This window comes from Gopherus flavomarginatus, chromosome 8, assembly GCF_025201925.1.
Source record: "Gopherus flavomarginatus isolate rGopFla2 chromosome 8, rGopFla2.mat.asm, whole genome shotgun sequence".
NCBI lineage: Eukaryota > Metazoa > Chordata > Testudines > Testudinidae > Gopherus > Gopherus flavomarginatus.
Window position 1 is genome coordinate 871423 of NC_066624.1, and position 27723 is coordinate 899145.

The following is a 27723-nucleotide window of genomic DNA, read 5'->3' on the forward strand; positions in this document are numbered from 1 at the left end:
GACCTGTCAGCAAGACTCGGGGATGAGGTTTTGTACAGGAAGCAGCAATGCGTGCGGAAGCTGAGTGAGCTGTGGTATCCTCCAGCAGTGAGCGCTCAGTGACACAGCCAGCTCTGCCGCCTGGCCCAGGTGCCCAGAGAACGCGTGGCGGTATAGGGCCATGGATTCCCCTCTCTCACCCTCCTCTGCCAGGAAGGAAGCTGGGATGTTCCTGACTCTCATCCTCCTGCTCTCTGGTCCCAGCCAGCAAGCTATGGCTGCCCAGAGGCAACAAGGTAATGCTCACGCTCACTCTGCTCTGTGTCCCAGCTGCCAACCACGTTCCTGAATCTGCTTCCTGCCTTTGTTCTACAGGCCATGTTTGGAGCTTGGGGAGCGCGCCTCACTGACAGGCCACCAGAGGCAAGGCAGGAGTTCAGCAGCACGAGGCTTTATGGGGGGTGGGGGGAGTGAATATCTAGCAAGGGGGAGGCCATGCTGGCTCTGGAGATTGTGCGTTGTCGGTAAAGCCTTTGCCTGTGGGTTCAGAGCCATCCAAGCTTAGGCAGGTGTTGACTCATCATCACCTGATGGCAGTTTCGTGGCCTTTGTGAAGCATTTGGTAAAACTCAGGTCGCTAACTCGTGGTGTCTTGTCAGCATCACAAGTCACCACCATCGGCACAAACTGACCCCTTCGCTGTTTCAAGGGTAAGGCCTGAATGGTCCATGGAGGCTGAATTCACTTCTCCCCCTTATTGCCAGGGGTGGGGGAAAGAGGCTTGCATTGCTGCATCATGAGCTGTAACTCCTCTGTTGCTAGAGGCCACCACTGTGTCACTTGGGCACTTCATTGCGCTAGATGTGCTGAAAAATATATCGGCACAAGTAAAATAGCAATGATGAGTGAAGACATTGCTCAAGGGATGACATCTGTCCACAGGGCAGTGCATGGTGTCGGTCAGGGACCAGGGTGTCTGTCTGCAGGGGCTTGATGTATCCATCGGGGGGATGGCTCTGTGGGGGTGTTGTCTGGCTGCAGGGGCAGTACATGGCATCCATCAGGGTGACGGCTGGGGGGTTATGTCTGGCCTCAGGGCAGTAATGGCATCTGTCAGCATGATGGCTCAGGTGGGTGACGGCTGGCCACAGGGCCATCTGTGGCATCTGTTAGGGTGATGGCTGGCCACAAGGCAGCACATAGCGACCGTCAGGGTAACGGCTGGGGGCAGTGACAGCTCGCTGCAGGGCAGTAATGGCATCTGTCAGCATGATGGCTCAGGTGGGTGACGGCTGGCCACAGGGCAGTATGTAGCTTCTGTTAGGGTGACGGCTGGGGGCAGTGACAGCTCGCCGCAGGGCAGTACATAGCATCTGTCCAGGTGACAGCTGGGGTGTGACGTCTGGCTGCAGAACAGTACGTGGCATCTGTCAGGGTGACAGCTGGGAGGTGATATCTGGCCACAGGGTTGTGCTTACTGCCTGACAGAGTGACGTCTGAGGGGTGACATCTGGCTGCAGGGCAGTACATGATGCCTGTCGGGGTGGCGTCTGGGGGGTTATGTCTGGCCTCAGGGCAGTACCTGGCATCTGTCAGGATGATGGCTTAGGTGGGTGATGGCTGGCAACAGGGCAGTATGTAGCTTCTGTTAGGGTGACGGCTGGCCACTGGGCAGTACATAGTGCCCGTCAGAGTGACGGCTGGGGGCGGTGATAGCACACTGCAGGGCAGTACCTGGCATCTGTTAGGGTGATGGCTTGGGGTGTGATGGCTGGCCATAGGGCAGTACATAGTGTCTGTCAGGGTGACGGCTGGGGGTGGTGATGGCACACCGCAGGGCAGTACATGGCATCTGCCAGGGTGACTGCTGGGGGGTGATGTCTGGCCTCAGGGCAGTACCTGGCATCAGTTAGGGTGATGGCTGGCCACAGGGCAGTACATGATGCCTGTCAGGGTGACTCTGGGGGGTGATGCCTGGCTGCTGGTCAGTACGTAGCGCCTGTCAGGGTGACAGCTCAGGGTGGTGACATCTGGCTGCAGGGCAGAACATGCATCTCATCTCTTTTACCTTCTCAGAGCAGCCTATCAGCAGCACTGTGCATGGCTGCAGGAATTGGGGAAGTCCAGGGGGTGCTCCTGAGTTCTCTGCTCCTCCCACTGAGGCCATGGGGAGACTTGAGGCCAGATCCCGCACTGGAAGTACTAAGTTGCAAAGCTTCCAAGCTCCCGCCCTCATCTCTATGGGGAAAGAGGCTCTAATCTCATCAGCCTCCAACTGGAACCCTCAGAGCACTGGCCTCAGGTTCCAGGAGTGGGGCAGGAGGCGGGTGCTGCTCAAATCCATTCTCTTTGGAGAGGGAAGTGGAAGGGTCAGCTGTGAACCACAGGCCAGCAGCAAAGATTCTGAGAATAAGTCAGTTTCTTGTAATGCTGAATAAGGAACTTTATTAGAATAAAGAACACAATGTTTTCCTGCAAGTCCTGCCAGGCCCATGGGCCTCCAATGCAATTACCAGAAGTGCTCAAACTCTCAGCCATGAAGAGTCCCTCTCTCACTGCATGAAGTTTAGCAGCAGGATATGAGGCCCTGATAAGTATCTGCACTGTGGGTATAGATTTAGATGTGTATCATCTCTAGTCTCTGTTTTAGTCTGTTCTGATGTCAGTGGGGAGGCTGGCAGGCCCTTGTGTGTTACTCTCATTCTGAGAGCCTCAGGAATAAACTGGGATCCTTGCTGAACAAGCAGCCAGTGCTCTAGGCTTGCCTCCCACACACGAGAGCTATCTCGACCAGTGTTGCTGTTCATGAACAGCAGTACATCAGTAGTTGGAGTGATAGAGACCTTGCAGATACCACTAATCTCTCAAGCGCCCTATTGTTCAAACATTCTCTACATGGGTGCACTAGCTCTCAATGTCTGGAAAACCCGCTGCAGGTTTCCCATCATCTCGGCATAAGAGGCGTATCCCAGCAGAACCACAGCTGCCAGCATCTGTTACTCCTGAGGGCATTCTGCACCAAAAATTTTAAAATTCTGCAAGTTTTATTGATCAATAAGTGAATGCAGAGGCTCCAGCATGCCAGTGGGAGCACAGGCCACTGGCTACATGAAGGTGAGAGATCACCCTGTAGTCCCCCACCCCCGGGACACAGACTCAGATCCTTTCCCTTGCAGCTCAGAGGATCTCCTCAACTCCCTCAGACATTAATCCGTGTTATGCTGTTTCTGACAAAACAGGACCTTTGAGTGCACATGCTATATAAATGTGCTCCAAGCCTTTAACTGAACTGTGGAACTGCAGCGGCTCCAAAACACGTTTAGGTGGTGGCATTTCAGGCACTTTGACTTCTGGCTCTGTCTTCATCCCTTCTCTTAATCATTGAAATATTGGGCTGGAAGGAACCACTAGTGGTCATCTAGTCTCAGCCTTTCCTGCATCTCCCAGGACATCATGGGTTGGCAGATGGATGCCTCCACCCCCCTCAGAAGGGAGTCCCTGACCTCTGGCACCCTGCGCATCCTCCTCTCAGGTGCTGTGGCTGTGATCCTCCAGCTTTGGAGGCAGGTGGCTCCTCCTCAGCCACTGGGGTCTGCCCCTCACCTCCGGTTGTCAATACAGCTACCAGGTTTTTCACTTCAATGGACAGGGACTTGGGGTTAGGGGGAAGAGCACAAACTACTGCCTGAGGTGGCCAGCAGCCAGTCTCCTCTCCATAGAGCAGCTGGTTCTTGGTCTGCAGTCAGCCAGAATCCTTCACCCGGATGTATCCATGCGCATCCTGTCAATTAAGTCCTCCTGCTCCCCAACAAGCCACCTCCTCCTGCAGCTCTCTGCAGGATTGTCGGCACTTTTCTTTATCTAATTTTACTCCTGCAGCCTCAGTTGCCTTCAGCATTTTACCTGCCTTTCCGTTCTGCCTGATGTCTCCATACCTAGCCAGTCATCTGTCTGAATGTCTGTTCCCTCCAGGCCTGGCAGAATCCTGCTCCTTTGCCTTGCACCAATTTCTGGGGCAGTTGTGATGCTGATCAGGCAATAGCAGAAGCAATGCTTTCAGGCCGATGGTACAACTGCTGTCATCTTAGCCCAACGGGGAGTGGCTGGCTCATGCCTGGGCTTAGGACAAGTCACACTGGGTCCTTGTCAGGCTTAAGGAAATAAAAGGTTTGTAATTTAGCTGCTGCCCCTTCAGGCAGAGCACCACTTGCAGCTGCTGTGGAGGGGCCAGTCTGCTAAGTCATAGAATCATTGATTATTAGGGTTGGAAGGGACCTCAGGAGCTCATCTAATCCAACCCCCTGCTCAAAGCAGAACTAATTCCAAAATGGTCCCTCAAGGATTGAGCTTGCAATCTGGGTTTAGCAGGCCAATGCTCAAACCACTGAGCTATCCCTCCTCTCAACCTTTTGCGTACCTATCTCTGGGTGGAGTGGAAACAACCAGAACCCACTGGCTGCACAGGGCCCAATTCAAAGCCCTGTCAAGTCCGTGGGAGTCTCTGTTCCTGCTGCTTCCAGGAACCTCTTTATTGCTGCACAGACAATACAGAGCCCACCCGGAGTCAGTAATGAGCTCTGTTACCTGTTTTCTCCAGCCTGCCCATTCTTCCTTCCCTTAGGGAAGCCTCAGGCTTGTGCAGAACAGCCCCTCTTGCAGCAGGCTCTGTGCTGGCTGTCCTTTAAGCAGGCCGCCAACTGCGTATGTTTTAGCAGGCCCATCTCAGGCCCTGTGCTTCGCTCTTGGAACCACTCGGGTGCATTGAGAACCTTCATTCTGACATTCTTGATGTCGGAGCGCTTCCCCGAACCTTCTTTTCTCCTAGGTTTGGGGTAATTATTCATGTAGTGCCTAAGTGAGCTCTGCACTCCCCAGAGCAATGCAAGACAGGTCCCAGCTCTCTTCTCTGCTGGAGACCCTGGAACTCCTTGAGTGAGCCTAGCAGCTCCCGTGGGTTCGGTGCCTTTCTCACTTGTTCCTCAGCTCAGGCACAGCAAGGCCAAGCACAAGCTCCTCTTCCCTCCCCAAGGCCTCTCGCTGCTGAGCACGACAGAGCATGCAAGCCAGCTGCATCTTTCTGCCAGCACCCACCTTCGGCTCCTCCTCGGAGCTGGACCCATCACTCAGCCACATGCGGAGCACCTCCTACCACCTTCTGGGGTCTCTGACACGGAGCTCACCTCCCTCCCCATCCAGCCAAGATCATCTCTGGTGCCTAGTGCCCCACTTTACTGCCTTCCTGGTGGAGCAGGGATGTGCTACTGAAGGGCAGTTTGGACAGCTCTGCAGAATTGGGGGTTCATTTCCTGTGCAGATAAATTTGTCCCATTGTAATAGATACCACTTTCCCCCTCCTCCTTCCCAGCTGGCAGTGCCTGAAGTGGGAAACTGTCAGCTAAATTCAGTTACCCTGGCTGGCCCCTTAGCTCAGGGCCAGCAGCACTTAACATGTGAGAACATGGTTTGGGTCACCCTCACCCCCCCTCATTGAGAGGGACACTCCCATCACACAGACTGTTACGCTGTAAGGCCTTGAGGCAGTAACCGAAGCTAACGGTGTTTGTGCAGCACCCAGCACATCGGGTCAGCCCAAGGGAGGCGGGGGCAGATCTTTCACTAGCTGTACAGGATCCTGATCAGCCAGCTGCTACTCTAACCTCAGTACCACCAGCAGCAGCCTGCATGTGTCTTGCGCTGACAGCTGGGTTCTGTCCCCTGAGCCAGCCTTAGCATTTTAGGGGAGGGGGTCGCCCTAGCCAGCTGCTTGTCTCTCCCCACGCTGCCTACATGGTGGACACTCAGCTTTGCCCAGCTGTGCCAGAGGCACCAGCTGGCGCTTGGTTGAGAGTTGAAAGCGATGCCACATTTACACAATCATTGCAAACATCTCCACTTCACTACAGCCCAAGCCGAAGGGAGATGACCGGTCCCAGCATGCACTGCCCCTGGTGGGGCTAGGCAACAGGGACAGGTGTAGATTGGGAGATGCCTAAGCCATGCTGCTGCCTTGGGCCAGTGCGCAAAGTCTGGGCCCATCAATCCATGCAGCAGCTTTGCTCTTCTCAGGCTGGCTCCTAAGGGTGTGTCGGCCCCACAGCTGGGAACGAGCCCCAGCCCAAGCAGCCAGACCACACTAGCTCTGCATGAGCTAGCATGTGAAAACCAGCAGTGTGCGCACGGCAGCATGAGCTGGGACCTGGAGTCAGGCAGCTGGCTGGCCTGAGCCAGTGCCCGCACCACCACAGCCAGAGTGATTTTAGTTTTAGCTGTCACAGACCTAACCTCAGATGTTTCCCTCTGTCCCTGGGTAATCATCTGGGGCCCTCCTGGGAGGCTCACTCACACCCCCAGCTCGGTTTCAGCCCACAAGTCTTTGCACCGTGGGCAGCCTGGGGTCTGCTCTCTCTTTCTCCACCTTTATGTTTGCTCGTTGATCGAGGGCTGTTCCCTCATCCCTCTGCTTGTTCATGCTCTTGGTTCCTCCCTAACCTCTGACCCACCCCTGGTCTTCATCTCCCTGCAAACTTTGTGGGGGGTCCCCATGGTCCCTTTAAAATAAATAAAATTAATGGAGATATCCTATCTCTTAGAGCTGGAAGGGACCTTGAAAGGTCATCAAGTCCAGCCCCCTGCCTTCACTAGCAGGACCCAGTACTGATTTTTGCCCCAGATCCCTAAGTGGCCCCCTCAAGGATTGAACTCATAACGCTGGGTTTAGCGGGCCAATGCTCAAACCACTGAGCTATCCCTCCCCCTACTCTTAAGGGCTTGGGTTGTCTTTCTTCTCTTTCATTGTGAGTTACGTTCTGTTGCCTAGTGGCTTCCTTTCCATCCTCCTCTGATTTATTCTTCTCTATCTCTTCAGGTTTAATTTTTCCCTCCTTGGGATTCCTCTTCCCCACTCTGAGGACCCCTACACCAGCTTGTTTGCTGATGGAGAAGGGGCTCCAGTCAGTACCCAACACGGCAGGGCAGCCCTTCCATTACCCCCACCTGTTACCTCTGAAGGTCTGGGGGAGGTTATATTGGAACCACTGCTAGAGGCAACTTTTCTTATCTCCATTGGCACATGCTGGGTTTACACTTACTCCTGGAATCATCCAGTCGGGTTTCAGCAGCTCCCACCAAACCAGAGCACAAGCTGAGGCTGTGTTCTCCATTCGTGAAATGGAGAACAGTTTCTATCCCTTTTTCTTCCCTCCAGTCCTGGCCCAAATACGAGACTTGGGAAAACTGCATTCCATGTACTGACAATCTCTTTTTATGAGTCCCAGCCACCGCACTGGTAACATGTAACGGACAAGCCCCAGCTAGAGCTCCTCTGAGTTCTCCTTTTCTATCTCCTTTCCAGCTGGAGGTTCTCTGGTCTTCCTCCCAAAAACCCACCCTGTCAGGTCAGTCCGCTCCTGAGGAGATCTCCCTTCACAAGTTCCTCCTCAGTTTCATGTTTGGAGCCACAGAACCTGGTTGATGCCAGCTGACCCACACTCATATGTTCTTGGGGAAGCCGTAGAGGAATTGTTCAGTCTGTCCATTATCTTCCTCACTGTTTGGGTGTCTTGGCTTCAGTCTATCAACTTTTGGGCCAAGGCTTGGGGCAGCAAACCCCCCTCCACCTTGTGGATCAGAACTATTGGTGGTACTGTTCAGTGGACAGACCCACCTGATTCAAGATGGTGACCTGAACCACTTCATAATTCCTGGCCTGCTCCTCATTCAGAGCCACCCATAGCTGCCCTCTCCAAGGTGCCCAGAATTTCACTGGATCATCCGCAGGGCCCATCCTAGGCTGTATGTCTGGTGGCCATCTCCCACTGCAGTACTCAACACCAGCTGTGGAAGCAGCTGCTGTGCCTTGGCTGGGTCTCTCAGAAAGTCCTGCAGGATCTTTTGCTGCTCGCCAGCCAGGCAAGCAAGGGCTGCCAGTCCAGGGGGTGGGATTGCTGGAGACTTGGCAGAGCCTTCTACAGCTCCCTTTGCTGTTTCACCTGCCACTGCAGGGTTCCTCCATGGTCCAGGCTGCCAAACTGGCTACAGATCCCAGCCAAACCTTCAAGAGGGATGGGGGGGGGAGTGTCCCACTCCTGTCTCTTGTCACTGCTCAGAGACCTTCTTCTAGCCAAGCACCTCACAGTTTATTTCACTGTGTTCTCCTCCCCACCTGCACAAAGACAGGCTGCTCTGTATTTACAATATTGTACAATCATTAGCTCATGCCACCAAGGATGGGGGAGATCTCACCTGGTTCTAGCTCTGAAAAGCCTACTTCTCTCAGTCCCCCTGGGCACTTCTTCCTATGCCTTTTCTACCTCTTGGTTAATGAGCCTTTGGGGCTCTCAGCCCATCCCAATCCACTAATTAGTACAGCCCTTTTTAACCAGGGCTACTCCAGAGCAATGACCAGTGTGCTGCATCAGTCTATGGCTCCTCTCATCCTAGCAGCTATTGGTGTGTAAAATAATGCAAGAAATGGCTACACCTAGCCCCCTGCTTCACCCATGTAGGGCGTGGCTCTCTCTCCCAGGGCTATGGGAGAGCGTGGGGGCGGGGGAAGTAGATGACCTCCTGAGGTCCCTTCCAACCCTGATATTCGACGATTCTATGGCCTTGACCTAAGGGGACATGGCATGCAGGACAGCTACCCCTCCTGCTCTTAAGGGAGTGGCTCTCAACCTTCCCAGACTGCTCTGCTCCTTTCAGGAGTCGGATCTGTCTTGCGTACCCCAAGTTACACCTCACTTACAAACTACTAGCTTATAAAATCAGACAAATTACCAAGTGTCACAGCACAGTATTATTGAAAGATTGCTGCTTTCTCACTTTTACCATATAGTTATAAAATACATCAGTTGGGATGTAAAGCTTGTACTTACATTTCAGTGTATAGTCTATAGGGCAGTACAAACAAGTCATTGTGTCAAATGTTAGTTTGTATTGACTTCGCTATTCTTTGTATGTAGCCCGTTGTAAAAGTAGGCAGTGATCTAGCTGCGTTGCTGTCCCTCCGGCAGAGCTCTGCGTACCCTGGTTGAGACCTCCTGCCGTAAGGGAGGTGCTGTGTCCTGTACCCTAGGAGGAGCCTCCGAAGCATTGAGCAGTAGCCTCACAGAGCCCAGCCCTGAGGCACACCCAGAATTCTGCCCGCAGAGGCTGAAATGCAGCCGTCATGCCCCCTGTAGGCCTAGCCCCAGGGGACTGGGGGGCTCTGACAGGGTTAGGCCCAGAAGCCCCAGCTCAGAGGCATGGCCTACTTTGCTGTCCTGGTTTCTCTTTGCTGACTGACCACAGCCACCCAGAGCCAGGGCAGGGCTCTCCTGAGCCTGCGTCCTGCGGCTATTTACAAAGTGCTGCTCACCACAGCCCTGCCTGCAGGCTCAGCAGGGACTTTCCAGGCCCCAGCTCCCCAACGGCCAACTGTCATACACAGACCCAGGGTTCAGCCAGAGCCTGTCAGGAAAGGGCCATGCAGGCTGCTGGGCACTCGGCCTGGGGAGATGGCGCTGCCTCAGCCATTGGGTTTGCAAAGGAGGAGGAACCAGTGGAAAGTTTCAGTGAGGGGCAAAGCAGGGAGGAGAAGCAGTAGCAGGGTGAGGGATTTAACAGCTGTATTTAGCTGTCACAGGAGAACTGGCTCGTCCCAGGCTGGGCACAGCACCCTCTGCTGACAAGACCCAGCATCCATGTGGCCCTATGACAGTGGGAGGGGTCCAGCATGGGGCTTTCAGGCCACATGACATGTTAGTAAACAGCAACATTCTGAGCCTTGGTCACATGGATGGAAGTCACTAGGGTGTGTGCTGTGCAGAGCTGTGCAGCGGGTCCTGGGCGGGGGGGTGGGGGGGATGTTACTGGTCCCACAGACAATTCCATCTACTAACGAGCTCTCGCTGCACAGGTACTAACCAGCACCCAGCAGTGGCAAAGCTCCAGCTGTGGGGCAGCTCCTAAAAGGGAGGCCATGTCACAGTGAAACAGCATAATGCCCTGGGAAATTCTCCAGCACAGCCTCTCTCCCGGATCCCTGACCACCCATGGGCTCAGGAGCCATGGCATGGCATGGCAAGGCAAGGCAAGGCAGAGCCTTAGGCACATGCCACAAGGAGCCCAGAAGCCCCTGCCCAAGCCTCGGAATGGCAGCAGGTTTTGGAATTCACCCCCCTTGGGGCTATCAGTTCAGGCTCTTTGCAGACTCAGGCATGAGTCAGTTATACTCAGGTTACATGTTCAAGTTTTTCTTGACATCCAGGGGGGCTAACAACAATTTATTTTTAAATGAAAACAGATTCTGGTCTCAACAAATGACACCAGGAGTTGGGCCCATGATTTGGGCTTATAATGCCTCTGCCTTAGTCTATTCCTGCCTGAGGCAAGCCAAGCTGCTGGGCTGAGGAGACTCAACAGCCTTTCCTCTCTCCTGGACATATTGCAGAGAGCTCAGTAAAACGTGGCGTGTTCCATCAGGATTCAGAATCACCCTTCTCCATCCTTGGCCGGGGAGTTGCTGTGCTGCTGCTGGCAGCCAGTACACAACCCACCAACTTGGGCATGATTGCTCTGGGAGAGCAAGAGAAGCAGCAGGCCCTCCACATATGTGCGCCCTGGGCCAGTGACTCCCCAGAGCAGCAGGCTAACCCCGCCTTACTGACGGCAGGCAGACACGGGACCAGGCCAGGGTGCTGAGGAGGAGAGCAGCCGGTGGACCAGAGCTTTTATTCCAAAGCGAACAAGCCAGGCATGGTGCAGGCAAAGGGGAGGTTGCTGCGTACAATCTGGTGCGTTTCTGCTGTGCCATGTCCTGTTTTTAGGAGTCTCTAATTGTCTAATCTCACACCCACTTGCCCTTCCCCCCAGGGCCTGTGTGCACTGGGTAAAATGAAACTAGACATATTTCTTCTTGTGACACTATTGTTCTCCTGGTCTGGGGAGGTTGGAACTAGTTCAGACCTGGCTGTGCTCTTACGTGTCCAACAGCCAGTGCCGCAGCCACAAGAGAAGCCATTTCTGAGAATCTCTTGTTACAACGAAATCATTTCTCGTTTCCTTTTCTCCTACACTCAAGATGTGCTGCAGAGCTTTGGCTCAAACTTGCGCCAAGTTTCCCAAGGTAGGTGAAGTTGGGATCTCAGGGCTATCGACCCGCTTTTGTAATCTGACTCACCGGCACAGCACCTCCTGCTGGTCATCTGGGAATTAGCTCTTTCCAGCCTCAGAGCGCCTCCTGCTGGCTGATGTCTCATCTGCCACAGGCCCGTGTTCCTCCCAGACCCCAGTGCCCCTTACCCTGGGGATTGTGCCCCACAGCAGTCCCCACACTCTGAGTGTCCCCTCCCAGGGAACCCCCAACCCTCTAGGCCCACCTTGCCTCAGTGGCTACTGCCAGTCATCATTTACACCCCCCCTCACTGGGGCGGACTGTAGTCTGTAAACCACTCATCACTGGCAAGGGGGTTGGACCAACTGCCTCTGCCAATCCCTGGGCTGCCACCCTGTAGCCCCAGTGCCTCCTTAGGCCCTTATCAAAGCCTCAGCCTGGGGAAGCTGCCAGGCTGGAGCTCCCCAGCTCCTCTTTCCTTTCCTTCTTTCCCTTCCCTTCATACCCTGCTCAGCTCCCAGGCCCTTCTCATTCCAGGGATGGAATCATCATAGAATCATAGACTATTAGGGTTGGAAGGGACCTCAGGAGGTCATCTAGTCCAACCCCCTGCTCCAAGCAGGACCAATCCCCAGATTTTTACCCCCGTTCCCTTAATGGCCCCCTCAGGGATTGAACTCACAACCCTGGGTTTAGTAGGCCAATGCTCAAACCCCTGAGCTATCCCTCCCCCGCAATGAGACTGTCTTACTGTCAGACCCCGGCAGCTCTTTTATAGGGCCCAGCATGGCCCTGATTGGCTGCCTCCCAGCCTTTTCCTATTGGCTCTCAGCCCCAGCCTTCTCCCACAGCTGGCCTTTAACCCCCTCAGGGCTGGAGTGGGGTGACTGCCCACTACACTGTCCAATTGTCTGAAAGCAGAACCACAACCCCGGTCATCTCAAATCCAGGGGTGTCAGTACATGCCACACCCTCTGCCATCTCCAGCTCTCAAACACCAGGTCATCTCAAACTCCCCCATCACTCAGACACTTGGGCACGAAGTCCTCAGCCCCCTGAAAACTCCAACCAGTGCCAAATGCTGCAGTGTGTCTCAGCAACACAGGCTATCAGGAGCACGTCACACCTGTCCTCCTCTTCCTGTGTTGCTTCCCATAGAACACAGAGTTGAGTTCAAGATCTTGATCCAGATCTTCACTGCGCTCAAGGGCCTGGGTGCAGGATACCTAAAGTTCCAGGAGCCAAAAGTTCTGGGCCGTGGACTGGTTGACAGCTCTGCTCTTCTGATGCAGGAGAACAGTTCACCACCAGGATAAAGTCCCTGCCTGTGGCATGAACTCCCCCAGGAACTAAAAACCAGCACTGACCTCAACATGTTCTGTTCTGAGTGCCTGGCACACTTCTCCAGCCTGCCTTTGTTAGTCCAGACCCAGGGCACTGTGCATGTGTCAACTAATGCTTTTTATTTTTTATTTTTCTTCAAATCCCTATGCAATTTCCTGCTAAGAGTGAAAGGGAAAAAGAACATGCCCCATGCGGCAGATGTCAGTTAAATCACTTCATGCACCGGAAGGCAGAGGAGAAGGGCAGGATAAGAACGTGAACAGAACAGAAAGCTTTGCAGCTCTGATTTGGGCGCCTCATATGGCAAACCAAGAAAGCCCAAACTGAGCAGGGGTCCCCAATCTTCTTCACTGTTCCAGCATCTCAGACTGATCCCAGATAGCAAAATGCTAAGTGCAGGTGTGAACTGGCTCACGATAACTGCTCATCATCTTGAAACTCCTTACACAATCTTCTTCCATTGAACTGATTCCTCCAAACGCACCAACACCTACAAACCCAGCCAAGTTTGGGATTTCCATCTTCAGTCAGTGGCGTTATCCAAGCACACAGGACGGGCACTAGGGGTTTTAGAGCCCTAGGCACACAGCAATTTCACCGCCCTGTGCGCTGGTCCCTCGGCTCCAGTGGAGCTGCCGCAGTGGTGCCTGTGGGAGGTCCACTGGAGCCGCGCGAGCAGCCGACTGTCTGCAGGCACCACTGCGGCAGCTCCACCGGAGCCGTGGACCAACGGACCCTCCGCAGGCACCACTGCGGCAGGTCAACCGGAGCCGCCTGCCGCCCCCCCCGGCAAAATGCCGCCCACCAATAATCCTGGCGCCCTAGGCAATTGCCTAGGCTGCCTAAATGGAAGTGTCAGCCCTGCAAGCACAGCATATGGAGAGAGGGCATTCTGGATGCACACATAACCCCAAAGCAGTGAACCAACTTAGCTGAAAAATTTACATAAATCCTCTTCTGTGGGTTAGAAAGGCAGGGACCTGAGCCTCCTCTGTACCACGTGCTCCGCACATGCCTAGCCCACAGAATGTCTGTACATGCTGCAGTCTGAACTCCCACCCCACCTCAGGAATCCTCCTCCCTGGTGGGTCGGCCATTCGCATGCTCCCCTCTGCCACAGTGCTGGCTTTGCAATACACTTCCTTTAAAGTGTGGGCTAGTGGGCAGAGCAGGGATGGGTGTCAGGGCTTCTGGGGTTAGTCCTGATTCTGCAGCTGAAATGAGCAGGTCACTCAGCCACAAAATCTGCTTCCCTTTGCAGGCGTGGAGTGCATCGTCTTCAACGATCAATACCTGACCTGTATGTGGGGCAGCAAAGAGATGCCGACAGCCAATTATTCGCTCTATTACTGGTACTTTCCCCCAAGGTAGGCAACTCTTCTTTGGGGCTGGGCTACTCTTACTTCGTCCTGTGGGTTGTATTCCCTGTTAGCATGACCCAAGCAGACCAGTGCCAGGCCAGTAGCCATCCTCCAGGAAGTGCGATGGGTCCCCAGGTTGCTCAAATACCTTGTTATGCATCATGGGGCATTCTGTGAGCCCAGGCTTAGTGCAGAGCTGGAAGCAGTGAGAAAGTTTCCCTCTCCTGCCACCAGTGAGGCTGGAGGTGTGGGGAGTGGCTCTGCCTGGCAGCCCTGTGGTGCTGGAACGCAAGAGGGAGTGGCTGAGATGGGACCTGTAGGCAAGCGGGCACGCTCGGAGTGAGGCCTGCGCACTGAAGGGAGGGGAGAGCAGAACTGTCCTGCTCTTGGCACTTCTTGCAGAGTCCCTGATCCCAGCAAGGCAAGTCTTGGGTGCTTTACAGGAAGGGTCCCAAAAAGAGCCAGACTCTGAGGCTCTGGTCTGAACCCTGGCAGGGAGCCAGGGAACTCCCACAGCAGAATCCCCAAGGGGCCAGTCTGGCAGCTTCGGGAACCCTGGAGAGTCTGCTGCTTTTGTGCCATCCCAGAACCGAGCCCTCCCTGCCAGACACGCGGGCCGTGCTGCTGGTGGCACCCAATGGGGAACGGGCTTCTCTCACGGGCACTTTGTCTTCAGTGAGGAGCAGCCTGTGACATCACCCTTGGAGCCCCAAGTACCTGGAAAGGCTGGGGTCTGCACCTCAGCCCAGCCTGCAGTTTAAACAGAGCCAGCAAATGCCCCATTGGGTGACTCCAAATCACACCAGCACTTGTCTAACGGTGCCAAACCTGCTCCTCAGCCTCAGAACCAAGCCCACAGCAGAAGGGGCATTCAGAGCTTTCCCCAAGCATGCCCCAGAAGTCCTGAGAGAGGAGGTGCACTGAACCCAGCACAAGGGCCAGGAGCTGGAGTGCACAGCAGAGATCATTCAAAGAGCAGAGCTGAGGGAAGCATCCATAAGGACCAAGGACCCCGGGCTTTGCAGTTTTCTGCTGTCCTTGATTTCTGAGCTCTCCCCGTAACCAGCTCTGTGCCTTAGGATTGAAAACCACATGCCAGTGGAATGCAAGCACTACCTCCAGGAGGAGGGCATCAACACGGGCTGCTGGTTCAACCACAGCGAGATCATCCAGTTCCGTACCTTCTACATCCACATCAATGCCAGCCATGAGGGCAGGAGCCTCGTCATCCCCACCAAAGCCATGAAGCTGCAGGACCTAGGTATGGAAGAGCACAGCTCATGCTTCACCTGCCCAGCTCAGGTTGCACCAGCAAGCTGACATCCATGGTCCATGCTGGTGCAGAAGCTGCATCCAGGACTGGCTGCACTCCCATTCCCTCCCCCACTCTATAGTCCCAGCCCAGAGGCTGCTGCACATCAGGAAGGGGTGAAGGGAAGCTGTCACTGTTGGTCACACGCGCCTTGGGGGCCAGTGGGATGAAGAGGAGGAGAGAAATAACAGCTTTGCGTTATTCCAAAAATTCTTGCTTCCCAATGGCCTCCCCTGGTTCAAGTCATTTGTGACTCTTACGGAGCAGCAGCTCTTTCTCAGCAAAGGAGAAGGGTTCACGTTATAAACTCAGGTTCCACTCCCTTGCCCAACTTCCCCACAAAGATGCCAACGCCCTGAGGTTTCACACGCCCCCTCTCACCCAGGGTGCCAGGGACCCAGGTGGGGTGAGATACACAGGAACTGGCCAGCCCCCTCCCTGTTCTGAGGCCTGAGGACTTTACAAAGATTAGGGTACGGAAAGTGAGTCATTGCTGATGAGTGTCAGCGCCGCTCACTGAAATGCCCTGGTGCCCTGAAAGGGTCAACGTCAGCTGGAAATTTGGGAAATTGCCTAGTTAGAGACAGCGGTTTTCAGGTTGAGCCCCTCTGAATCGCACCACCTGGCGCTTCTAAATGTTCTCTGGAAAAGAACCAGTAAGGGCCTGCAGTGGGGCTTCTGCTCTCTGCTGGGGCGCCCCTTTGTGGCTGCACCTGGAGATTAGCTCTGCCCCATCCGATGTCCCCTTCCTTTGTCGCTCACACCACAGCCCCTCTTGCTCTCTGGAACGGTAGTGCTTGGCCCTCCGGCCCTCTGGCCAGCTCACTACAGTTTGCCCCTTCCAGGGTAACGAAGACGCACTGGGCCAGTCCAGGCAGTCTTCCCACTTCAAGATTGTGCCACTTCCCTAGGTAGGAGACCCTACAATGAGTAGCCAAAGTCTGCATCATCTCTACCCATGCTGCCATTTCCCTGAGCCTCGTCCCACGCTGCCCTCCGCAGGCTTCCTTCTCCACCAGCCCTCGCGGTAACCCTGTCCCTCAGGGCAGGTTCCCAGGCTTCTGCTCCTCTCCTCACTAGGCCCAGAGAGCAGCTGCAGCCCCTTGGGCTCTCGCGTCAGAGCTTTATACCAGCCCTGCCTCTGCCCCCCACCAGATGGGATCCACCGACAGTACTTGGCCGCCCAGCTTCAGGCTGCCTTGCCCCACGTGGAGCCTCCCGTGTTAATTAGCCCCTTCTGAGCCACCGTGGCCCTGCAGGGCGGGTGTGGGGTGAACCAAGGGCACCAGAGCTCTCCCAAAAGTGGGGGGCCTGGGGGCCCCCAGCCCGTTCCCCTGAGGCCCCGCCCCCAGGGTGGGCCAAAAGCAGCCCCTGTCTGCCTGCTGGGCCCCCAGCTCAGGGCAGGTGGAGGGACCCACACGGGGGCTCAGAGCTGCAGCCTGGCCATGGTAAAAGCCGTGTAGTCAGCTGTGAGACCCTCCACCTCCACCTGCTCTGGGCGGGGGAGCCGGGGGGGTGGGGACCCGAGCTGGGGGCTGCTCTCAGCCCCTGTGGTCCCTGCGCAGGTGGTTCCCCACAGCTGCCTGGGCTCCATGCTGGCCTGGCCAAAGGGTATGGCCTCGGGGGAAAGAGGAGAGGACGGGGGTAGGGGCTGCCCTAGTGAAAAGGGGCTGGGCCATGCCCCTCAGTTTCAAAAAGTGGGAAGGCCCTGGCCCCCCCAGTTCTGGCACCACTGGGGTGAACACCTCGCCATAGGGCCTTTCTGCTGCCCCATGTGGAAGGGTCTGCCGGGGTCCTGAGGGCAGCCCCACCCTCCACACACGTGCCGACCACCTCTCCGTTCTTTGTCACACAGGCCAGCTGCCTGGGCTGGCCATACCACTCCTGCAGCACCTGGATGCAAACACAGTAAACGGCAGAGCCAGGCCGGTGTCTCCCTGCACAGGCCCCATCTCGAGAGGAATTCACCTCAGTGCCCCTAGGCCTCACGCCCTGGCAGGGGTGATGCGCACCTGTTGATTACGGCCATCCCTAGGCATATGCAGCACACACATCTGCGTAGGGCACCGTGAAATGTGGGCACCAAATTGCCCCAAATTTCATGGTGCCTTAGGCATACGCAGCAGCACCAGCCCTGGCAACCAGCCCTATCCCTCGGCCAGTCCCCCCTGCAAGGAGCAAGGCCATCCCTAGGCGGTGTGGGGCCCCAGACAACTCCCTCTGCCCTGCCTCTTAACCCTCCCCCTGCTCTGCCCCCAGCCCGCCCCCATTCCACCTCTTCCCCCAGCGACCCCGCACTCACCGGCAGCGGCCACTCCACTCCGCCAGCTCCCAGCCACATCGCTCCACTTCCCGCCGCCGATGAGTGTGGGGAAAGGGTCGCCCCTGGCTCTCACCGGCAGCGGGAAGCGGAGCGACGCGGCCCCAGCCTGCTCCGTTTCCCTTGCCCCAGCCCAACCATGTCACTCAGGTTGGGGAAAGGGCGCCCCCCGTATTCACCGGCGGCGGGACGCGGAGCGCTGCGGCTGGGGCCAGGCTGCTCCACTTCCTGCCGCTGCTGGTGAGGGGGAGGAGGGGAGATTCCTTCCCTTCCCTTCCCCCAAGCCCCCTCCCCCAAGCGACACGGCTGGGGCCGGGGTGAGGGAAGTGGAGTGGGCTGCTCCTGGTCTCCCACTAATCCCCCGGGCCACTCTGGGACTGTGGCGCCCCACAAGTGGCCCCTCACAGCTCCTGCCTCCCAGACCCTGGGAGGGACGGGGGAGGCCTGGGGCCCCACACAGCCCCTGTGGGGGGGGCTGCATAGGGCACCCAAATGGCTAGGGATGGCCCTGCACCTGTACAAGTGAAGTGGCTCCCTGTCCAGGGCATGGGGCATCCTAGTTATCCCCTCCATCCCCTTCACGGGCTCTGGAGCAGGACTGGCCGGCTCTGCAGCAGCACCTCACCCAGCTCCGCGCCCCCAAGCCAGAGTACTGTCTATCTGTTGTAGTGAAACCTGCTCCACCAGTGAACCTGACCATCCAGAACATAAGCAATAACCAGCTGCAGCTGACCTGGGACTCCATGTACAACAAGCCCCGCTGCTTGGAATATGCTGTCAGATACAAAAGCAACAAGGACACCAGATGGACGGTAACGGCAACCAGCAGCCTGGCCCTCCTGCGGCCACCCAAGGCAGCGGTAGCTCAGAGGGGGGCCCCAAGGGCCACAGCCTGTCATCCGCTGCCACCTTTACCCCAGGGTTCACATTCACTGGTCCCCTGCCCTTCCCAACCCCTCATGAGCTAAGGGCCATTCCAGCCTGGGGCTAAGTCAATGCTGCTGCTTCGCTGCACCTCAGGATCCTTCTGGCTTTCATCACCCTTCACGTGACCCATCTCAGGCTGCAGGCCCCAACCCATTCTCCTCTGCCCCCACCACAAACACATTCTCTCTGGGAACCCCTCAGGCACCCGGAAGCACAGTGCTGCCCAAGGGCCAGCTGAGAGCCCCCTATGCCACACACACCCTGGGGAGCAGCCTGCAAGGCCCCGGGGCACTGGGACTCACAGGCAGAACGAGGTTCCTTGTGCCCTTGCTGTGCCTATAGCTGGCTGAAGCCAGGCGTAGCGGGGAAGAGGCGTGAGCCCATGCCAAGCAGGGGACGGGCTGAGCCTGTAGTTTGTGAGTAGGGAAAAGGGAGGGAGACTGTAGCAGGGCTGAGCTCCATTCTCCACTCATGCATGGTGAGCCCAGCCTTGAGGAAGCCAGGCCATGTTTCACAGCAGGCACCCAGAGCATCTCCTTGTGTGCCGAGCCGCCCACCTTGTCTCACATGCATGGGAACTGCTGTCTCTGCTCCAGGAGCACTTGGCCAGTGGCAAGATCTTCTCCTTCCCTAGCGTGGACTACGAGAAGTATTACACCTTCTATGTGAAAAGCAAGATCAATCAGTACTGCGGCACCACGCAGCTCTGGAGCGAGTGGAGCGTCCCAGTCTTCTGGGGCAACAATGCAACAGACCGGGGTAGGTGATGCCCCTCGCAGCCAGGGTTTCCCAGCTGGTCCCCGGCCCTGGGTTGTTGATAAGGGGCATCCTGTGCCCAGCAAGAGAGATGTTAATTATTATTATTATTTGTAGTTGCACAGTGCATAAGCACCAACGCTGGGGGCCCAGAGCTGTCCATTGGGTAGGGTGAATCGGGGTTACAGCCCCGAGCCCTGCACTTTGGGGGGCCCTGCGCTTCAGTAAAATCGGGACTGTCCTGATATTTATCCTTTGTCCCGTGTCCAACCAGGGTACGATCGGGATGCCATTTGTCCCGATATTCAGGTGAGGAGGCAGGTGAGGAGGTGGGAGAGGGCTGAGGGGGCAGAGGGTGAGGAGGCCAGCGGGTGGGCAAATGGGGGGGGGCGCTGGAAGGACAGCAAGGAGACTAGTGGGGAGGTGAGCGGGAGGCTGATTTGTCCTGAGCCCTGCACCCCCTAGGGCTCTGGTTCTCAAACTGGGGGTCGGGACCCCTCAGGGGGTCACAAGGTTATTACATGGGGGGTTGCGAGCTGTGAGTCTCCACCTCAAACCCTGCTTTGCCTCCAGCATTATAATGGTGTTAAATATATTTAGAAGTGTTTTTAATTTGTAAGGGGGGGTCGCACTCAGAGGCCTGCTGTGCAAAAGGGGTCACCAGTACAAAAGTCTGAGAACCACTGCCCTAGGGACACCCTCCTAGTGCCGAGAGGAGAACCCCTCCCGTCAGCATAGGCACTGGGGCAGCAGCAGCGTTTCAAGCAGAGCCAAGCACCAAGACAGCCTTGGGCAGCACGGCAGGCGCTGGCCTTGGCACACCACCAGCCAACCTTGCAGAGGTTTCTGTAGGCATCCAGGGAAAGGGAGCTGTAAGGGGGGCAGGTGCTAACACTGGAGCTTTGCAGGTGTTTCTGGGGAGGCCCTGCCAAGCGAGAGGGGCCACCTGGGGACAGGCCAAAGGGCTTCGTTGTAAATGTGACACATGGACAATGGAGGCTGGCCTCACAGGTCGGTGGCATCAGCATCGGCAGCGTGAGAGCGAATGAGACGACAGTAGGGTTGCCAACTTTCTAATCGCACGAAAAACCTAACTCCCCTTCCCCACCCCCTCTCCGAGGACCCCCCCCATCCTGCCCCTGCCTGCCACCCCCAGGCGAGTTAAAAGGGCCCAGGGGCTCCCAACCACCACCACCACCACCGGCACACAGTGGGGCTAAGACGGCTTCCTGCCCACCCTTGTTCCGCACGGCCCCGGGAAGCAGCCGGCGTGTCCCTGTGGCCCCGGGCAGGACGGAGGCGTGTCTCCGCGCGCTGCCCCTGCCCCGAGCGCTGACTCCATAGCTCCCATTGGCCAGGAACTGCAGCCAAGGGCAGCTGCAGGTGTGGAGACCACCCCAGGCCTCTCCGCCTAGGAGCCACTGCCAGAGGGATGTGTGGGTCGCTATCGGGAGCCGCCCAAGGAAAGCGCTGCCCCCCTCACCCTCTCCTGCACCTCACCCCCCTGCCCCAGCCCAGAGCCCGCAACCCACACCCAAACTCCCTACCAGAGCCTGCCCCCCAGACCCCCTCCTGCACCTCAACCCCCTGTCCCAGCCCAGCGCTCGCACCAAGCACCAAAACTCCCTCCCACAGGCTACCCCCACACCCCCTCCTACACCTCAACCCCGTCCCATCCCAGAGCTCGCACCGAGCACCCAAACTCCCTCCCACAGGCTACCCCCACACCCCCTCCTACACCCCAACCCCGTCCCAGCCCAGAGCTCGCACCGAGCACCCAAACTCCCTCCCACAGGCTACCCCCACACCCCCTCCTACACCCCAACCCCGTCCCAGCCCAGAGCTCGCACCAAGCACCCAAACTCCTTCCCACAGGCTACCCCCACACCCCTCCTACACCCCAACCCCGTCCCAGCCCAGAGCTCGCACCGAGCACCCAAACTCCCTCCCACAGGCTACCCCCACACCCCTCCTACACCCCAACCCCGTCCCAGCCCAGAGCTCGCACCGAGCACCCAAACTCCCTCCCACAGGCTACCCCCACACCCCCTCCTACACCCCAACCCCGTCCCATCCCAGAGCTCGCACCGAGCACCCAAACTCCCTCCCACAGGCTACCCCCACACCCCCTCCTACACCCCAACCCTGTCCCAGCCCAGAGCTCGCACCGAGCACCCAAACTCCCTCCCACAGGCTACCCCCACACCCCTCCTACACCCCAACCCCGTCCCAGCCCAGAGCTCGCACCGAGCACCCAAACTCCCTCCCACAGGCTACCCCCACACCCCCTCCTACACCTCAACCCCGTCCCATCCCAGAGCTCGCACCGAGCACCCAAACTCCCTCCCACAGGCTACCCCCACACCCCCTCCTACACCCCAACCCCGTCCCAGCCCAGAGCTCGCACCGAGCACCCAAACTCCCTCCCACAGGCTACCCCCACACCCTCTCCTACACCCCAACCCCGTCCCAGCCCAGAGCTCGCACCGAGCACCCAAACTCCCTCCCACAGGCTACCCCCACACCCTCTCCTACACCCCAACCCCGTCCCAGCCCAGAGCTCGCACCGAGCACCCAAACTCCCTCCCACAGGCTACCCCCACACCCCTCCTACACCCCAACCCCGTCCCAGCCCAGAGCCTGCACCCAAAGTCAAGAGCCCACCCACCCCCACACCCAAACTCCCTCCCAGAGCTTTAGCAGGTGGAGGGGGTGGGACTTGGACCCGTTCTGGGCACCACCAAAATTTATACAAACCTGCCTCCCCTGTAGGGGGGAGGGCTTTGGATGGGGTCAGAAATTAGGGGATTAGGGTGCAGGAGGAGGTTCTGGGCTGGGGCAGGAGATTGGGGTGCGGGGGGGTGAGGGCTCCAGCTGGGGGTGAGGGCTCTGGGGTGAGGCCAAGGATGAGGGGGTTGGAGTGAAGGGGGCTGGGGCATGAGGTTGGGGTGTGGGGGGTGAGGGCTCCAGCTGTGGGTGTGGGCTCTGGGATGAGGCCGGGGATGAGGGGGTTGGGGTGAAGGGGGCTGGGGCAGAAGGTTGGGGTGTGGGGGGTGAGGGCTCCAGCTGTGGGTGTGGGCTCTGGGGTGAGGCCAGAGATGAGGAGGTTGAGGTGAAGGGGGCTGGGGCAGGAGGTTTGGGTGCAGGGGCGGTGAGGGCTCTGGAGTGAAGCCAGGGATAAGGGGGTTGGGATGAAGGGAGCTGGGTCAGGAGGTTGGGGTTGGGGGGGTGAGGACTCTGGAATGAGCCTGGGGATGAGGGGTTGGGATGAAGGGGGCTGGGTCAGGAGGTTGGGGTTGGGGGTGAGGGCTCTGGAGTGAGGCTGGGGATGAGGGGTTGGGGTGAAGGGGGCTGGGTCAGGAGGTTAGGGTTGGGGGGTGAGAGCTCTGGAGTGAGGCTGGTGATGAGAGGGTTGGGGTGAAGGGGGCTGGGGCAGGAGGTTGGGGTGCAGGGGGGGTGAGGGCTCTGGAATGAGCCTGGGGATTAGGGGTTGGGATGAAGGGGTCTGGGGCAGGAGGTTGGGGTTGGGGGTGAGGGCTCTGGAGTGAGGCTGGGGATGAGGGGTTGGGTTGGGGTTGGGGTTAGGGTTGGAGGGTGAGGACTCTGGAATGAGCCCGGGGATGAGGGGTTGGGATTGGGGTTGGGGTTGGGGTTAGGGTTGGGGGGTGAGGGCTCTGGAGTGAGGCTGGTGATGAGGGGGTTGGGGTGAAGGGGGCTAGGGCAGGAGGTTGGGGTGGGAGGGTGAGGGCTCTGGAGTGAGCCCGGGGATGAGGGGTTGGGGTGAAGGGGGCTGGGGCAGGAGGTTGGGGTTGGGGGGTGAGGGCTCTGGAGTGAGCCCGGGGATGAGGGGTTGGGATGAAGGGGGCTGGGGCAGGAGGTTGTGGTTGGGGGCTGAGGGCTCTGGAGTGAGCCCGGGGATGAGGGGTTGGAGTGAAGGGGGCTGGGGCAGGAGGTTGGGGTTGGGGGGTGAGGGCTCTGGAGTGAGGCCGGGGATGAGGGGGTTGGGATGAAGGGGGCTGGGGCAGGAGGTTGGGGTGGTGGGGTGAGGACTCTGGAATGAGCCCGGGGATGAGGAATTGGGGTTGGGGTTGGGTTAGGGTTTGGGGGTGAGGGCTCTGGAGTGAGGCTGGGGATGAGGGGTTGGGATGAAGGGGGCTGGGGCAGGAGGTTGGGGTTGGGGGGTGAGGGCTCTGGAGTGAGCCCGGGGATGAGGAGTTGGGGTTGGGGTTGGGGGGGTGAGGGCTCTGGAGTGAGGCTGGGGATGAGGGGGTTGGGGTGAAGGAGGCTGGGGCAGGAGGTTGGGGTTGGGGGGTGAGGGCTCTGGAGTGAGGCTGGGGATGAGGGGGTTGGGATGAAGGGGGCTGGGGCAGGAGGTTCGGGTTGGGGGGTGAGGGCTCTGGAGTGAGGCTGGGGATGAGGGGTTGGGGTGAAGGGGGTTGGGGCAGGAGGTTGGGGTTGGGGGGTGAGGGCTCTGGAGTGAGGCTGGGGATGAGGGGTTGGGGTTGGGGCTGGGGTTGGGTTAGGGTTGGGGGGTGAGGGCTCTGGAGTGAGGCCGGGGATGAGGGGGTTGGGGTGAAGGGGGCTGGGGCAGGAGGTTGGGGTTGGGGGTGAGGGCTCTGGAGTGAGGCCGGGGATGAGGGGGTTGGGGTGAAGGGGGTTGTGGCAGGGGGTTAGGGTGGGGGGGTGGGCTCTGGAGTGAGCCCAGGGATGAGGGGTTGGGGTGAAGTGGGCTGGAGCAGGAGGTTGGGGTTGGGGGGTGAGGACTCTAGAATGAGCCCGGGGATGAGGGGTTGGGGTGAAGGGGGCTGGGGTAGGGGGTTGGGGTTGGGGGGTGAGGGCTCTGGAATGAGCCCGGGGATGAGGGTTTGGGGTGAAGAGGGTTGTGGCAGGGGGTTAGGGTGGGGGGGTGTGGGCTCTGGAGTGAGCCCGGGGATGAGGGTTTGGGGTGAAGAGGGTTGTGGCAGGGGGTTAGGGTGGGGGGGTGAGGGCTCTGGAGTGAGCCCGGGGATGAGGGGTTGGGGTTGGGGTTGGGGCTGGGGTTGGGTTAGGGTTGGGGGGGTGAGGGCTCTGGAGTGAGGCCGGGGATGAGGGGGTTGGGATGAAGGGGGCTGGGGCAGGAGGTTGGGGTTGGGGGGGTGAGGGCTCTGGAGTGAGCCCGGGGATGAGGAGGTTGGGGTGAAGGGGGTTGTGGCAGGGGGTTAGGGTTGGGGGGGTGTGGGCTCTGGAGTGAGCCCGGGGATGAGGGGTTGGGGTGAAGGGGGTTGTGGCAGGGGGTTAGGGTGGGGGGGTGAGGACTCTGGAATGAGCCCGGGGATGAGGGGTTGGGGTGAAGGGGGTTGTGGCAGGGGTTTGGGGTGTTGCGGGGTGCAGGAGAGGGTTCGGGGTGCAGAGTCCCGGTGACTCTTACTGTGGCTCCCAGGAAGCAGTCGCCAGGTCCCTGTGGCCCCTAAGTCCATGGGCAGCCAGGGAAGCTCTGTGCGCTGCCCTCACGCCCGAGCTCCCATTGGTTGTGGTTCCCAGCCACGGGGAGCTGTAGAGCAGCCACTTGGGGTGGGGGCAGTGCGGGGAGCCTCCCTGAGCCTAGGGGCTGCAGGGACCTAGCGGCTGCTTCCGGGAGCCACACAGAGCCAGGGCAGGTAGGGCGCCTCCCTTAGCCCTGGGCCCCTGCTGTCCTGCCAACTGGACTTTTAACGGCACGGTTGGCAGTGCTGACCGGAGCCACCAGGGTCCCGTTTCAAGCAGGTCTTCCAGTCGAAACCCGGACGCCTGGCAAGCCTAGACGACAGCAGGCAGGGAGGGACTCTGCAAAGGCTTGAAAGGAGACAGGCAGTGATTTGCTGCACTAGAGAAGGGGGAGCCCAAGGTGAGCTGCAGAGAAAGGGGTGACATGGCCACAGCAAGAGAGGAGGAAAATGCTCTGCAGCTGCATTCTGAATGGACCTGAGCGAGGCAGGACTGTGTTTGTCGAAGCCAGAGGGAGGGAAGCTGCAGTGATCAGGGCGTGAGGCCATCGGGGCCTGGATGGGAGGTGTGGCAGGGGGTGGATAGGACAGCTGTCTCCTGGAGAAATTACACAGAAAGGATCAGTAAGATTCAGACACAGCCTGACGTTTAGACAAGTGCTCATTTCTGCCCCCTTCCCAGCTGTGTGGGGCTCCTGCCTGCTCCCAGCCAGGAACAGCCCCATGGCCTCTCTGCCCCTCCCCTCTACAGTCAGACCACACCAATGGTCTGTCCACATCACCCACTGTGCATCCCCCCTGCAGGCGTGGCAGAGAAGCAGGCACCATGGTTCTGGATTCATGTGGTTCTCCCCACTGCCTCTTTGATGCTCATCCTGGTCCTTGTCATTTTGCTGATTCGAATGGAAAGGTGAGTCTTCCACTGCTTCCCCAGGAGCCCCCAACCGCTGTGCACAGGTATGGCCCTGTAAGGCAGAGAAATCTTGTCCCCGGGGTGGGTCCTGGCCCAGCCCTGCTCCCACCCTGTGTCCTACCTGCAGAGCTGACTCAGTGCTGGGGCTCAGAGCAGAGTGGTGACCCAGACTGGGGGAGCCCCAGCGCCGGGTCAGCTCTGCGGGTAGGACACAGGGTGGGAGCAGGGCTGGGGCAGGAGGACCCACCCGGGGAACAGGGCAGAAGGGCTGGGTCAGAGGACACCGACTGGGCCTGGCTGAGGAGGGCCCCGGTAGGTGTCTGCAGCCAGGTTCCAGGAGCTGCCCTTCCTCGCTAAACAAGTCCTTTCCCATTCTGCAGAGTCTGGGTCATTTTCATGCCCCGAATCCCCAACCCCAGCAAGAACTTCGAGGAGCTCTTCAACATCCACCAGGGCAACTTCCCGGTAAGAGTGCTGGGCCGGGACTGGAGGGGCCAAGGGGCCTGGCTGGGCTGGGGCCGCAGGGGCTGAGCTGGGCTGGGGACGGAGAGGCCAAGGGGCCGGGCTGGGCTGGGGACGGAGGGGCCGAGGAGCCGGGCTGGGCTGGGGACGGAGGGGCCGAGGAGCTGGGCTGGGCTGGGCTGCGGACGGAGGGGCCGACGGGGCGGGGACGGGGACAGAGGGGCCGGACTGGGCTGGGGATGGAGGGGCCAGGGGGCCGGGCTGGCCTGGGGGTGGAGGGGCCGAGGGGCCGGGCGAGGTTGGGGATGGAGGGACAGCCAGGCTGGGCTTCGGCTGACAGGCCAGAATGGGCCGGGCTGGCCTGGGGACGGAGAGGCCAAGTGGCGGGGCTGGGGATGGAGGGGCCGACAGGCCAGGCTGGGCGAGGAGGGGCTGATGGGCTGGACTGGGCCAGGCACCTGCTCCTTGAGATGGACAGACAGATAGGGCTGAGCCAGGCACCCACAAATAGGGGCACCTGCTCCCTGGAGAGTTGGGACAGACAGGCTGTTTCCCTCTAGCGATGGTTCAGCTCCCCTGGGGGCGCGCACCCGTGTCTGCCCCATGCTGCTGCCTGCAGTGTTAACCTAGAGCAGGTCCGAGAGCACGTGACACACGGACAGTTCCTGTGCTGGGTCCTGGCCATTCAGCTGGCCCAAGGGAGTCAGCCTGGACATATGCACAGCCAGAGCTGCCCCAACCTCAGGCCTGAATTTTGGCCCAGAGACTCAGGGTACATCTACACTGCAAACGAAGAACCATGACTGCAAGGCTCAGAGGCGGGGGCACCTGACAGCTCGTGGGGCTCCCACTCTGGAGCTAACATCAGCCATGTAGCTGCTCCTGCTCGGGCTCCATAACCCAGTGCGGGGCTCGGAGCCCAGGCGCCAGGCTGAGCAGGAACAGCTACCCTGCTGTGTTAGCCCCCGAGTGGGAGCCCCGCATGTCCAGGCCAGTCCACCTGGCCTCACACTCACCATCGCAGGGTTTTTTGCAGTTTAGGCAAGCGCTAAGGTGCTGTGCCCGCCAGCCTGCTCCCAGCTCCCTGCTGGTGCCTCCAGGAGCACATTGGGTGCTGGACAGGCACACTGTGACCCTCGGCGCCAACAGCCAGCTGCCTCTGCCCTAGTAGGGGGAGAGGGGCCCCTTGGCTGGGCCGTGGGGCAGCCCTGGAGAGGGAGCAGGGGAGTGTCTGCTACAGGGGGCCGCCTTTAACCTGCCTTTGGCTCTCTTGGAGGAATGGGCCGGAGTCTCCAAGGATGTCGTGGAGAGCTTTAAACCCAACTACAGCGAGAGCTTCTGCTACGTCAGTGAGCTGCCCCCCAAGGAGGGAAGCTTGCCCCTCTGGGGGGGCCATGACAAGCCGAGAGCCCCGCCGGAGCGCTCCTCAGCCCCAGCCTCCAGCAGCAGCCCTGGGCTGATCCTCTCCAAAAAAAGCTACGTGGGAGTGTGATGTTACCAGCAGGAGTCAGGACTGTCTGCTTCTATCGCCTCTCCTCACACTGCACCCCACCATCTGTGCCCCTGCCCCAATGCCTCCCCCATCCTCCCCAGAACCCCTCGCCCTTCCTGCCCAGCCTTCGCCCCATCCTCACACAGGTACGCACCCCCATCCACCCCAGCACCCCTCGCCCCATCCTCACACATGTATCCCTCCCACATCCACCCCAGCACCCCGGGCCCCACCCTCACACATGTATCCCTCCCGCATCCACCGCAGCAACCCTCACCTCATCCTCACACATGTATCCCTCCC

General features: G+C 58.8%; 1 protein-coding gene across 1 annotated transcript; it reads left to right on the forward strand.

Moving 5' to 3' along the window:
- The first annotated feature begins 4 nt into the window (after nucleotides 1–4).
- Nucleotides 5–27656, forward strand: IL2RG (interleukin 2 receptor subunit gamma). The gene is made up of 8 exons (XM_050964982.1): nucleotides 5–275; nucleotides 13677–13782; nucleotides 14856–15037; nucleotides 18078–18220; nucleotides 18932–19094; nucleotides 25358–25463; nucleotides 25847–25931; nucleotides 27205–27656. Exons 1-8 carry the CDS (start codon nucleotides 161–163, stop codon nucleotides 27418–27420), a joined length of 1116 nt encoding a protein of 371 aa, XP_050820939.1. The 5' UTR covers nucleotides 5–160; the 3' UTR covers nucleotides 27421–27656.
- The last annotated feature ends 67 nt before the right edge of the window (nucleotides 27657–27723 follow it).

Bases quoted from the DNA above. Each gene is read 5' to 3' on its own strand.
- IL2RG (XM_050964982.1), top strand. From the start codon at position 161: ATGGATTCCCCTCTCTCACCCTCCTCTGCCAGGAAGGAAGCTGGGATG. The intron at 276-13,676 runs GTAATGCTCACG...TTCCCTTTGCAG, and splicing joins GGCTGCCCAGAGGCAACAAG to GCGTGGAGTGCATCGTCTTC. The intron at 15,038-18,077 runs GTATGGAAGAGC...TATCTGTTGTAG, and splicing joins CATGAAGCTGCAGGACCTAG to TGAAACCTGCTCCACCAGTG.